The 12,662-nt window shown below is 32.4% G+C and overlaps 1 protein-coding gene and 1 long non-coding RNA gene across 2 annotated transcripts; both read right to left on the reverse strand.

Moving 5' to 3' along the window:
* Positions 1-676: 676 nt before the first annotated feature.
* LOC142621236 (disease resistance protein RPM1-like) lies at positions 677-4,779 on the reverse strand. The gene is made up of 2 exons (XM_075794553.1): positions 2,997-4,779; positions 677-1,200 (listed from the first exon to the last, which is right to left on the reverse strand). Exon 1 carries the CDS (start codon positions 4,762-4,764, stop codon positions 3,019-3,021), a length of 1,746 nt encoding a protein of 581 aa, XP_075650668.1. The 5' UTR covers positions 4,765-4,779; the 3' UTR covers positions 677-1,200; positions 2,997-3,018.
* A 3,055-nt stretch (positions 4,780-7,834) lies between these two features.
* Positions 7,835-10,939, reverse strand: LOC142621318 (uncharacterized). Its single transcript, XR_012841753.1, has 2 exons — positions 10,749-10,939; positions 7,835-8,308 (listed from the first exon to the last, which is right to left on the reverse strand). It is a non-coding gene; the product is annotated as an uncharacterized LOC142621318 (long non-coding RNA).
* Between the last annotated feature and the right edge of the window lie 1,723 nt (positions 10,940-12,662).

Genomic DNA, 12,662 nt, shown 5'->3' on the forward strand with positions numbered 1-12,662 from the left:
CATGTACCAAATAGGGCCTAAACTTTATTGTTTTTTTTTTTTTTTTGTTGATGCCCAGTCTTTAGTTAAGGTTGCTAAAGAGACTGAAGAGGCAAGGATGTAGTTGGAGGAGAGTCCCTCATTTTTCTTTCTGATTGTACAAAATGATATTTCTTGAGAGAAACATTTTATTTCCTTTTATTGTTATTATTATTATTATTTTAAAAAATTGACCAAAATAAATTGTTGGTCTCTAAACTTTAACTCATGGGTCATTTTAGTCCCTAAAGTTGTGATAACTATTAGTCGCTGATAAACTTAAGTGATAGTTGTTGAGTCCTTCAAAAACTTTAAGTGATCTATTTTAGTTCCTAACAAAGTTAAAGTGGTCACATTTAGTCCCTATGGAGAGATGACCAGTTAGTTTCTAGTGGTCACATTGCATCCAAGGGACTAAAAAGTAAAAACAAGTACTTTAAACTTTAGGTACTAAAATCGCTCATGATAATTTCTGGGGACCAACAATATATTTCAGCCTTAAAAAGAGAGAAGAAAAAAAGAGGCTGAATGGAAAATTATTCATCATGTCATAAACAACACAAAGGAAAAGCATTGGACATCTAAGCTTAAAGTAAGCATATGTTGAAAAGCACGAACAGGCAATAAGTGGCAATATTTACCATTGCAAAACAGGGAACCATATAAGAAAGAACTGGAATAAGTAATAAGAGTTCTTCATCGAGAAGTCATTAGTTAAAAAGATTTGCAACAGTTAAAGTAGTGTACCATTTCTTAATTTACAAACACTAAGAATTTGGGACAAGAGATTTAACTAATGAAAGAAACAAATTTCAGCTTCAAAAAAGAATAGGAATCAAATAAATGTCTTAGCTCAAAGCCTAGGATTTATGGTTTTAGAGACACTAGCTTTTAATGACAACCACCCAATTGTATCAGGGCTCCTGAGCTGACCTAGCTTTTTCTTACCACGGTGAATTAAGTACTCAATGTTGAGGGAAATTTCCCAATCTACTTGCTTGGAATTACACAGAACTCAGCTGACACAATTGATTGAATCGTACATCGATCTTCACCAGATTTGGAACAAGCTGCATGCAAATTCCCTCCAAATAGCCTCCATAGCATCTTCTCATCAAGTATGCAATTGGATATGCTTTCTGAACAGAAAGAAAAGGAGCCTATGAACTTTCTACACCCACACTGCATGGCAGCATAAGACAGTTTATTTGTAATGTTTAAACAAAAATAACCACACATATATTTCAAGGAAAACAAGAAGGAAAGCATATTTGTAAGCAAAGAGAAGAGGCATCTTCCTTCTTACTATCAAAATGATTACCAAAAGAGAAAGAGATGCATCTGATAGAGGAGAGAAATTACAAAAAGTGGCTGTTACATATATTAGTATATGCGAAGGCAACACTGAATAACAAAATAATAACTTGAGTCATGACTAAGAGTACGATTACAAATTCAAATAGATATTGCTAACTTAAGTAACACAAAAGTATCAAGTTGCAGTTCTGATCACGTATTAGAACACTGAAACAAAATTGTTCCAACATGTATTACTTTGATATTATGACTTTGAGCACTAATTTCTCTTCATGAACAGACAACCTAACAATGAGGAATGTAATAAAAATACAGTTTAAAACAACATATTTGCTACCCAAAAGAAGAATTGGAAAAAAAAAAAAAAAAAAAAACAAAGGAAAAAAAAAGGGAAATTCCATTAAGAATTTATATGTACGTCAAAGATTTTTAATGAGGACTCAAGAACCATAGGTTAATGGTCAAAGATGCATTAACAAAGGGAAAACAATTAAACTATGATTATACTAATAAAAAAAAAAAAAAAAGCCTTAATCACATCTCTATATATATACAAGTATAGGAAACTAAAGAGCATACGGTGTAAAGCTAAAACAGAAAGTGGGAACCTTCTTATTTTTTCCTCAACTTGATACAACCACTATTTCATCATTTTCAAGCATGGGTACAAAATTGGAAGGGGATTGCTCATCTACCGTCTAGTAGTTTGTACATCTACAAGGTACTAAGATTAAGAGATGATGCAAAAAAAAAAGTATGACTAAGAGCGTCTACCCATAAACAAGGCACTAGTCCAGTAGTCCCCCCTACACAATCTCCTAAAAAGTAAAAACAACCATGCCTCCGCTTTGGGAGGGGAATACCTATGAGGAAAGTATGAGGGACAACATGTATAAAGTTGAGAAATTTATTTATGAACTTACATGTTGCTTCTCAAATGGATAGAAGCATGTACAAGGGAATCAACAAAAAGACATAGTAAGCGTATACCAAGCTATTATTAATCAAAGTTTTTCATGATGACTAGTTCTCAAATTATACAAGAAGCAAAGTAAGCATTTGGAAGTTTGAAACACAGATATTTATATATATATATATATATATATATATATATATATATATATATATATATATATAAACAAATGGAGCAAATATGTAGCTTATTAAAATAGACTAATACATGTTCCAAATCACAAATAAGACATCATATCCAAACCAAGTCTAAGAAACCTTTGTACGTACCATTGAAAATCATATGCATGAAAGATGTAATGAAAAATCCAGCGAAAGTCTTGGGGTTACATAAGTCACCATTTGTATCTTCCAATCACACAACGTCCACAGAGGACTTTCCTCAAACATATGGTAGGCTTTGCATACCCACATAGCATTAAGAGTTAGACCCCATAAACTAATTCTATCTATTTTGAGGAACTTGATGAGCTTATGCCAAGATGGTAGCTAAAAAAAAACTACAAGCAATCAAGCAGTAGAAAGCATTAGTGAGCCTGATTCTACGGTACACCAGGGAAAAAAAACAGAGATACGGTAAAGTAAAATCAATCATTAGAAAAGATTACTTATTTTTCATGTCAGAAAACATTAGTTCCATTTCAAAGTGAATTAATAATATAATATAACAGATAGACATGAGAAGCTACCTTCATTAAACATTCCAGATTACTAACGGATGTAGATAATTGGGATGTGCTGCACCTTTGGAAAATCCACGCTTTCTTCTCCTTCAATGTGATTTTGAAGTTCCATTAAGACAGATTCCAAAATTAGTTCTTGGAGATTTTGAAGGTATTCAATGCCCTTGGGCACTGTGTTTAACTGCATACAGCTGATAATATGTAGGGATTTCAGATTGGGCATCACCCCCTTTTCTATTATTATCTCATTCAATTGAGGGAAATTACGAATTTTTAAACTTGTAAGCTGAAGAAAGCCTGTACTGAAACATAGTTGTTTTCCAACATAGGCATTAGTAAGTAAAAGACTTCCCAAATAGGGCAAAGCAGCGATGTGAGGGAGTAAATCTTCTTCCAGTCTCGACCAACGTAGATGCAAATATGTGAGGCTTTGAAGTGAATGAAACCACTGTGGCACCTTTTCTAGTTTTCCAACCAAAACAAGCTTTTGAAGGTTGGTAGGAGGAGATAAAAGTGCATCCATATGGAGGGTTTCCTCCGCATTTGTAACCATGACACACAAGTAGCGCATAAGCTTCATGTTATGAATTGAATCACATAAGTCCATCTCATCTGCTGCTTTCACATTTGTAAGACCAATCTTGGTAAGCTGAGTCATGCTCCGAATCTGTTTCAACAAGTCACCTTTTATTTCTAAATATGTCACAGCTTGCAAATTTTTTAATCTACAGATATTTGATGGTGTTCGTGGCCCAGTAATATATTTGAAATCATTCCAATTTCTAGTGAATTGGTGTAGAATTAGATGTCTCAAGCTTTGCAACTTTCCAATTCCATGAGGAAGGGCCTTTATTTGTGTGTCCCTGATGTCCAAGGTTTGAAGATTAAGGAGCCTCCCTATGGAATTTGGGAGTTTCTTAAGTAAAGTTCCCCTTAAATTCAAATATCTTAAGTTGAATAATTTGAATACTTCATCAGGCAATTCATCAATGGGAGCATCCTCCAAATCTAGAACCCTTAACATTTTACTTCTTGAAGGCAATGTTTTCAACGACTTGTTAAAAACAAGAAAAGAACGGAGCTTTGACATACCCATAAATGATTTGACTTCTCCATCGGTTTTGTGAATTGAAATGCGGCGTGCTTTGCATTCTTTCATTTCTTCTCCTCCACCATGTATAGCACCAAACTTTTCTTTGACTGATATTGATAGAGCAAGCTCCCGCAGAAGATCATGCATTTTACATCTCCTTGGCCTTCCAAATTCATTCCTATCTATAACTTGAAGCAGATTCCTGAAAGTGAGTTTTAATAGATAGCTATCTACTATTTCTTCTAGAGTGGACCCTTCAACTTTTTCTACAAAGCCTTCTGCCATCCATAGCTTAATGAGCCTTTTCCTTCGAATCTTATTATCTTTTGGGAAAAGGGAGCAATACAAGAAACAATGCTTCAATTGATATGGTAAATCATTGAAACTAAGCAACAAAATGGTCTTCACTCCTTCTAGCTCAGGATTGTTACTTAGACTCCAATTCAAGCTGCTATAAATTTCATTCCATTGAGAAGTATTCTTGGAGTACATAAGGCTGCCCAAAGCCGCAATTGCAAGAGGTAGGCCATTACATTTTCCTACAAGTTCCTGAGCAAAAGATTTAAGCTGCGGTGGACAACTTCCATTAGGACTGCTTGAGAATGCTTTCTTGCAAAAGAGTTCCCAAGCCTCTTCCATTAGCAACAGTTCAATATTATGAATGTGATGCTTACCTCCCATTTGATGGCAAGCTACACCATCTTCTTTTTTAATGTTTATCAAAATATATAATTTTTAGTAATATTTATGTTAAATGTGTTACAAAAAACTAAAAATTAGTTTATTTCAAAAAATCTAAAAGTTAGAGTATTTGAAAAAAAAAAAAAAAAAAGAGACAAAAGACAAAAAACAAAACTTTTCTCAACAATTTCCAAAGGCAAAACCAATATTTCCAACAAAAACTTTGAGGTTTCAAATCCTCTTTTTAAAAAAAAAAAATTATAATTGGTTAAAAAGTAAAGGAAAAAAAAAATGCATGAAGCCTTCATTATTGAACTCATTTTTCAAAATTAAGCAATTCTCAGTTAATACTCAATACGTTAAAGTTATTAAAGATTTTGTTTTTAGTTTTTGCTCAGTCTCTCTGGGGCTTTAATTCTCACGGATTGAGCCCAGCCTCAAATTTCCACATATTGAAGATAAATAAATAAAATTATATACACTCTTAACTTCGGTTTGGATAGGCTAAATGCGTATCATAAGGAGAACATACGATCAATACCATATCTTTGGTTTCTCTCTGGTATGGTGCCCTTGATTTTCCCATTAATTTTTTGTATCTTGGTGGTAGTTTGACACCTCACCCAAAGATTTTTTGGAATAGATCAGGGTAGATTTCATTCATTAACGTTGACTTTACTTAATTAGCGAATGTCATAAGTATTAGAATTCCATAAATACAATGATCTTTGTATTTATCTAAATTAAACAATGATTTTCTTTTCTTTTCTTTCTCAAAAAAATAGTTTTTTTTTTTGAGGAAAAAAATATTTAAACAATGAGAAATATTATTGTTTCTATTTGTTGCGGATGACATTTTTAATAATTAAAATATCAGCTTCTCCATATAGTTTGTATTTATGAGTTATGACACCAACTTGTTGTCTAATTTGTCTGGTCAACACTGGATGGATGGGTGCATGTCTTTTACATTAGGCTTCTTTTAATTTTTTATTATTGCATAATAATGGTAAGGGAAGGCAAGGGTACCAATAAATGTTTATAAAGATTTAAGGACTAAAATGAATTAACCAATATTTGATCAAAAGAATTATTAAAAATTATATAGTTTTTGAACCAAAATTTTGACATTTTTTTATTATTAATTTGACATGTTTAAGAGATTCTTTACAATTTACATTTTAATTTTCCATGAGGTTTACATCTAATTTTTTCTATATTAAAAAAACCATAGTCATGTTTCCATGAGGGACCAATTTGTTTCGAGCGTTCCACAATATTCCTCTGTATCATTAATTGATCAAAGAGTTTGGCCTTTTTTTTCTTTTCAAACAATATGTTTCTTTGATAATAAAACTATAAAATCGTTGCAATTAATTTGCAATTACAACCAATACAGTCAGATAGGTGACCAACGGATAGAATATAAAATGGTAATACATAAAATCAAGTGTTTCCCCCCCAGTGAAAAAATAATAGAAAACCGTTATTTATTCCTCATGAAATACTCACACACTTTATAGGACAAAATAATTGATAAAATTTCAGTGTGTTCTCAATAATTAATAGAGAATAAACATATATAATAGAGATAAGTAGAATTGAACAACAATTTACAATCTTCAAATTAATAAAATAAAATAAAATAATCAAATCCAACTTCCAGTCTCCACTGCTTGAAATTGACACCCAAGACTTTTCTTTCTTCTCAGCAAAACAGAAAATGAGTATTTACAGACATGAAGCAACCGTTGTCGAACGCTTTCTTCTTCTTTTGTTTTCACTTGGCTTTTTCCTCTGGCTTTCCTCTTATTCTTTTAAATTTTAATTTCCCAAATGGATTCTCTGCCTCTTGATTTATAGTTGTCACGCAGCTTTTTTTATATTAAATTTTAGATTAGTGCTTCACATTTTATTTTTACATTTATTTAGGAAAATAAATAATGTTGAGAAACATTTCACCATGTTCCCACTTAAACGTAGACAATTATCTCCTATATTACTTTTCGTATGAGACTTTTAAAATAATTGTGATCGGATCTTGGCTTTTTTGATGAAAGTTTGGTATTGATCACTTGGACTGAACAATTGATTTTGAATCTGCATTATCAGATCAGCCAACAAGAGGCAATGTTTGTTATTTCAAACAAAAATAACTTTTACAGCTTCCAACTTGTATCCCAACAAGTTTAGAAGTTTTGATGTCGATCTTGGAATAGCTTATTTTCGATAATTTATTTGTGGTGTTTAACAAAAAAAATATGGTTTTTGACAACTTTTATCAATTTATGTTCAATGTGTTAAAAAAAAAAAAAAAGCTAAAAAATAGTTTATTTCGAAAAAAGCTAAGTTAGAATATTTGCAAAAAAGAAAAAACAAAAAGCAAAAAACAAAACTTTTCTCAACAATTTCCAAAGGCAAAACTAACATCTACAACAGAAACTTTTAAGGGTTCAAATCCTCCTCTTTTTTTTTCTTTTTTTTTTGATAATTGGTTAGAAAGTAAAGAAAAAATGCATGAAGCCTTCATTATTGAACTCATTTTTCAAAATAGAGCAATTCTCAGTTGATACATTAAAGTTAATCAAGCTTTTGTTTTTTATTTTTGCTCAGTCTCTCTGGGGCTTCAATTCTCACGGATTGAGCCCAGCCTCTATTTTCCACATATTGAAGATAAAAAAATAAAATAAATACACTCTTAACTTAGGTTGAAAAGGCTGAATCCTTGTCATAAGGGTATCATACACAGAATCCTTCTTTATTTCTATGGAATTGATCGTATTCACTACCTAAATGTTTTAAAACATGGCAAAATGTTCATCATATCATAAACAACACAAAGGATAAGAGTTGGACGTCTAAGCCTGAAAGTAATCATATGTTTAAGATCTTGAACAAGCAATAATTGGCAAGATTTACCATTTCCAAAACAGTAAACCATATGATAAATAACTTAAGAATAAGATTCATCAATATATGCTGCCCTTGAAGAGGATGGAATAATCAATAGTTGGGAAGATTTCCAACTTTCAAAGCAGTATACCATGTCTTAATTTACTAATACTAAGAATTTGGGACCAAGATATCCTTTTCATAAAATAATCATTTAACTAGTGAATAAAAAAATTTTCAGCTTCAAAACAGAATAAGAATTAAACAAATGTCTTGGTTCAAGGTTTTGGATTTATGGTTTCAGAGACACAGACATTTAACGACAACCCAATAGTATCAGGGCTCTTGAGCTGATCCAACTGTTTCTTACCACAGCAAAGTAAGTACTCAATGTAGAGGAAAATTTTCCAATCTACTTGCTTAGAATTATTGCAGAACCCAGCTGACACAATGGAAGCAATCTTATGTCGATCTTCAGCAGATTTGGAATAAACTACTCACAAAAACCCTCTATATAGACTTAGTAATTGCTTCTGCATCCCAGAAAGCCTTGGACCCTTAGAGGTTCCCATGGAATCTTCTCATTAAGTTTGCAATTGAAGATGCTTTCTGAGCAGCAAGTAAAGAAATATATGAACTTTCTTCTCTCACACTGCAGTGCAACATTAAACAGTATTTATTTGCAAAACTTGAACAAAAATAACCATAACTACATTTTGAGGAAAACAAAAATGCAAGCATGTTTGTAAGCAACGACAAAAGATTTCTTACTTCTTTCTTTCAAAATGACTAAAAGATGATAAAAAATGATAAAGGAGAAAAACTACACAAAGTGGCTACTGTATTTGTGTATGGACATGCAACAGTGAATAGAAAAAGAGTAACTTATGAGTCATGACTATGAGTACGATCCCAAATTCAGATAGATATAGCTAACTTAGGTAACAAAAATTATCACGTTACGTTCCCAATCACATAAAAGAAGACAGACACAAAATTGTTGAGCACTAATTTCTCTTCATGAGGTTAAAGACAACCTAACATGAGGATGCAGTGAAAATACAGTTTAAAGCAAGAACTTTCTATGCAAAAGAATAATTGGAAAACGGGGGGGGTGGTGGTTGGTAGGGACTGGAAATCTTATTTTGAATTTATTTGTAGGTCAAAGATTTTTAACTAAGACTCAAGAACCATACGTTAAGGGCCAAAGATGCATTTATAAAGTTAAAAGAAATAAAACTCTGATTATACTTATCCAAAAATAAATAAACCTTAATCACATCTCATTTATATATGAATTGCAAACTAAAGAGCATAATGTGTATTGCAGAAACTGGGAACCTTTTTTCTTAACTTGACACAAACACTTTCATGTGCTGCTACAGAAATGGAGGGGGTTAGCACATCTTTTGGCCAATCGTCTGTGCGCCTACTGGGTATTAAGGTTAAGAGGATGCAAAATGAAGGTTCAATACTTCCTAGAAACATGGCACTAGTGCATATGCTACTCAAAACAATCATGTCTCAGCTTTAATATGAGAGATATACCTGTATAAATCAAGAAATTTATTTCTGATCTTATACATTGCATATCAAATGGATAGCAGACGTACAAGGGCCTCAATGATAAAATGCAGGCAGCATGTACCAAGCTGATATGCAAGTACAGAAGACAGTCTAATAGTCTATCTAAAATTAGACAATAAATCTATAGCCACAGTGTGTAACACAAAAAATGTGAGCACTAAGCAATCGAACATCCTATTATCAATGTAAAAAGAAAAAAGCTATTAGAACAGAAGGGCAAATAGTCAAATCTGTTAACAACTAACAAGGATGTCAAATCCAGAGCTGAAAGCAAAGGTTCCAACTGTGAGTCCATCTAAGATCGAGTATTATCCTGTAACTGGGGCATGAAGGAATATATCCTGCTCAAGAATGGTCAAAGATGGTTGATGTTGACAATTGCCTAATATGTTGATGGATTGCCTCAGGTACTGCTCTGTGTTGAAGCAGTTGGTGTTAATTAGGCCCTAAGATATTTCCAATCCGGTGGAACTGTTATTGGCAGATCCAAGAAACTATACCTGTTTATAGCCAGGCTTTGATAGTTTTGGTGTCAAATTGTTAGTCTTGTTGATTTGTAAGCTAGCAATCTCAGTTAGGTGGTCTATGAAGGACTTTTTGTGCATATAAGAGTGGTTGTAGTCTGCTAGCTGTGAGCTTTTGCTCTTTGTTTGTAATGTGTTTATTCATCAATAAATTGTCTGGAAAAAAAAAACAAAAACCCTACTATTAATCAAAGTTTCTCATTATGACTAGTTCTCAGATACAAGAAGTTAAAAAGCACTTAGAAACACGAATATATATATATATAAACAAATCATGGGCTAACACAGGGTTTATTAAAACAAATACATGTTCCACAGACCAAAAATAGATATCATAACCCAACCAAATCTAAGAAACCGTTGTTCATACAATTAAATATTTCAAGCTTAAAAATAATTGACACGCATGAAAGACATAATGAAAAAGCCAAAAAATTAAATTCTTGTGGTACATAAGTCACCCATCTTGTATCTTCCAATCAGACAACCTCCACAGAAAACTTTCCTCGAATATACGGTGGGCTTGACATACCCACATACAGAACACACTCACAAACACACTAGCAATCATGCATGCACACCTAAATACATATATAAACACAGCATTATGAGTCAGACCCAAAAACTAATTTGATCTATTTCAAGGAAATTGAAGTGCTTATGCCAAGATGGTAGCTCAAACAAACTACAATAAATCTAGCAGTTGAAAGCATTAGTGGGCCTGATTCTACCACGGTTAAAACCAAAAAACAAAGATTCAGTAAAGTCAAATTAATCATTAGAAAATATTACTAATTCATCATGTCAGAATGCATTAGTTCCAAAACCATAAACCATTTCAAAGTGGATTAATAATAAAATATAAATCAAGCATGTTAAGCAATTTTCTTTTTCTTTTAAGGATACAATATAAAATCAATGCAATGACCATTCATATAAAGATAAAAGGAAGATGAAGAACAGATAGAATTGAGAAGCTACCTTCCTCGTTGAATTTGTCAAGGAAGTCATTGCCATTAACATATCCACTCAAACTTCTTTTCCCCATAATTTAATCTCAGTATGGAAGTTTATATGAGGATAGGAGTACATCTAGAAGACTACAAGAGTGTAATATAGTAATGAGATATAATACTTTGAAGCATAAGCAGTGGCAGCACATAATCCCTTAATGGCTTGGGTTCCTCAAACTTTTATTCAATTCGTGGGTTCATTATTATATTAAAAAGACGACCCAGTTTGATCGGTAGGAAACACGATGGGTTGGGTCATGTCATTGGGTTGAAATAATTTTGCTGGGCCGAGTAAAAAAATTTGGTTTTCATTCTACAATTTAAGCCCACTTTCAAATAAAGAATTACAATTTCATCTAAACTAGTAACAAATATCAAAATAATTTAAAATAACAAATTTAAACTCTATATATATATATATATATAAACTATTGAGTAAGAGCATGGATTGGATTTACTTGGTCTAAATTTTTGCCAACTCAAAGCTGATCCAACCCAAGTTTCTAAACTAAAAAGCCCAACCCAACCCTTCAACCCATAAAATACCAATCCTAGGCGTTGGTTTATGTTGGGTTGGATCAGGTTCATAGAGTTGGTGGATTTAATCTATACACATCAAAGAAAAATGAACAGAAGAACTACAAAACTCACTAGAACAATAGAAAACAATTAAGAGAGGTGCTACGTACACAACATTTTTACAACAATTTTACAACAAATCATAGGTGGTTAGTTGTTATAGGTTCAAATTTGAATCTAACACTAAGATTACTTTTTTGTCCCAACAATAACAACCAGTAACAACTTGCCAATTAGAATTTGTTGTAAAAATGTTGTGGACATATCATTTCTCAACAATTAATAGGGATGCTAATCGTTTGCCCAAGCTAAATTATATACAACACACAGAAGATGAGCAAAATCCACCATTGAACCAGTAACAATCTTCTAACAACTTTGCCACTAAGGTATCTTGGAGTTCAAACTTTTAAATTTATTACAAACAATTTAGAAAGAAAGTCTTTAGTATTATTTTATTGAACAATAAACAGAATATCCAAACGATACTTAGATTTGGAGCTCCAAATAAAACAAGATCCTTTTGAAGCAAACAAGGCAAACCGCAAACCCATAATCTTCAGCATGATTCTGCCACTAGTAAAACAAAAAAACAGAGATATGGTGCATTTTGTCAAGGTTCAACTCATAAAAAATTATGCTATTACAAAGTGGACTAACAATGTATATATCTAGCATTTCACAGACATATATAAACTTTTTAGTAAAACTTATATATATATAAATAATATGGGCTAACATGTGGCTTATTAAAACAGACAAAATCATTTCCAAATCACGAATAAGACATCGTAACCAAACCAAAACTAAGAAACCTCTGTACATACAATTGAAAATTATCAAAGATTTGGATTATTGACATGCATGAAGGACACATAATGAAAAATCCAAAAAAAGTTGGGGTTACATAAGTCACCATCTTGTACCTCTCCCAATCACACATCATTCATAAAGGATTTTCCTGGCTCATATGGCAGGCATTGCCCACATATAGAACACGCCTACAAACGCACATTCATACATGCACACACCAAAATACATATAAAACACAGTATTTTGAGAGAGGACCCAGAAGCTAATTCATTCTATTTCAAGAAACTTGATGTGTTTATGCCATGATGGAAACTAAATCAAACTCCAAGCAATCAAGCAATAGCAAGCATTGTTGGGCATGCTTACTTATTGATATGGATAATGCAGCACACCATCATGATAATGATAAGGCTCATCATTCAGATAGAGGTAAATGCAAATTGTAATCTGTTATGTAAACTATCTCTTATGTGTTTGTAATTATTAATTG

Source organism: Castanea sativa, chromosome 12 (genome assembly GCF_040712315.1).
Source record: "Castanea sativa cultivar Marrone di Chiusa Pesio chromosome 12, ASM4071231v1".
In the NCBI taxonomy this organism is placed as follows: Eukaryota; Viridiplantae; Streptophyta; class Magnoliopsida; order Fagales; family Fagaceae; genus Castanea; species Castanea sativa.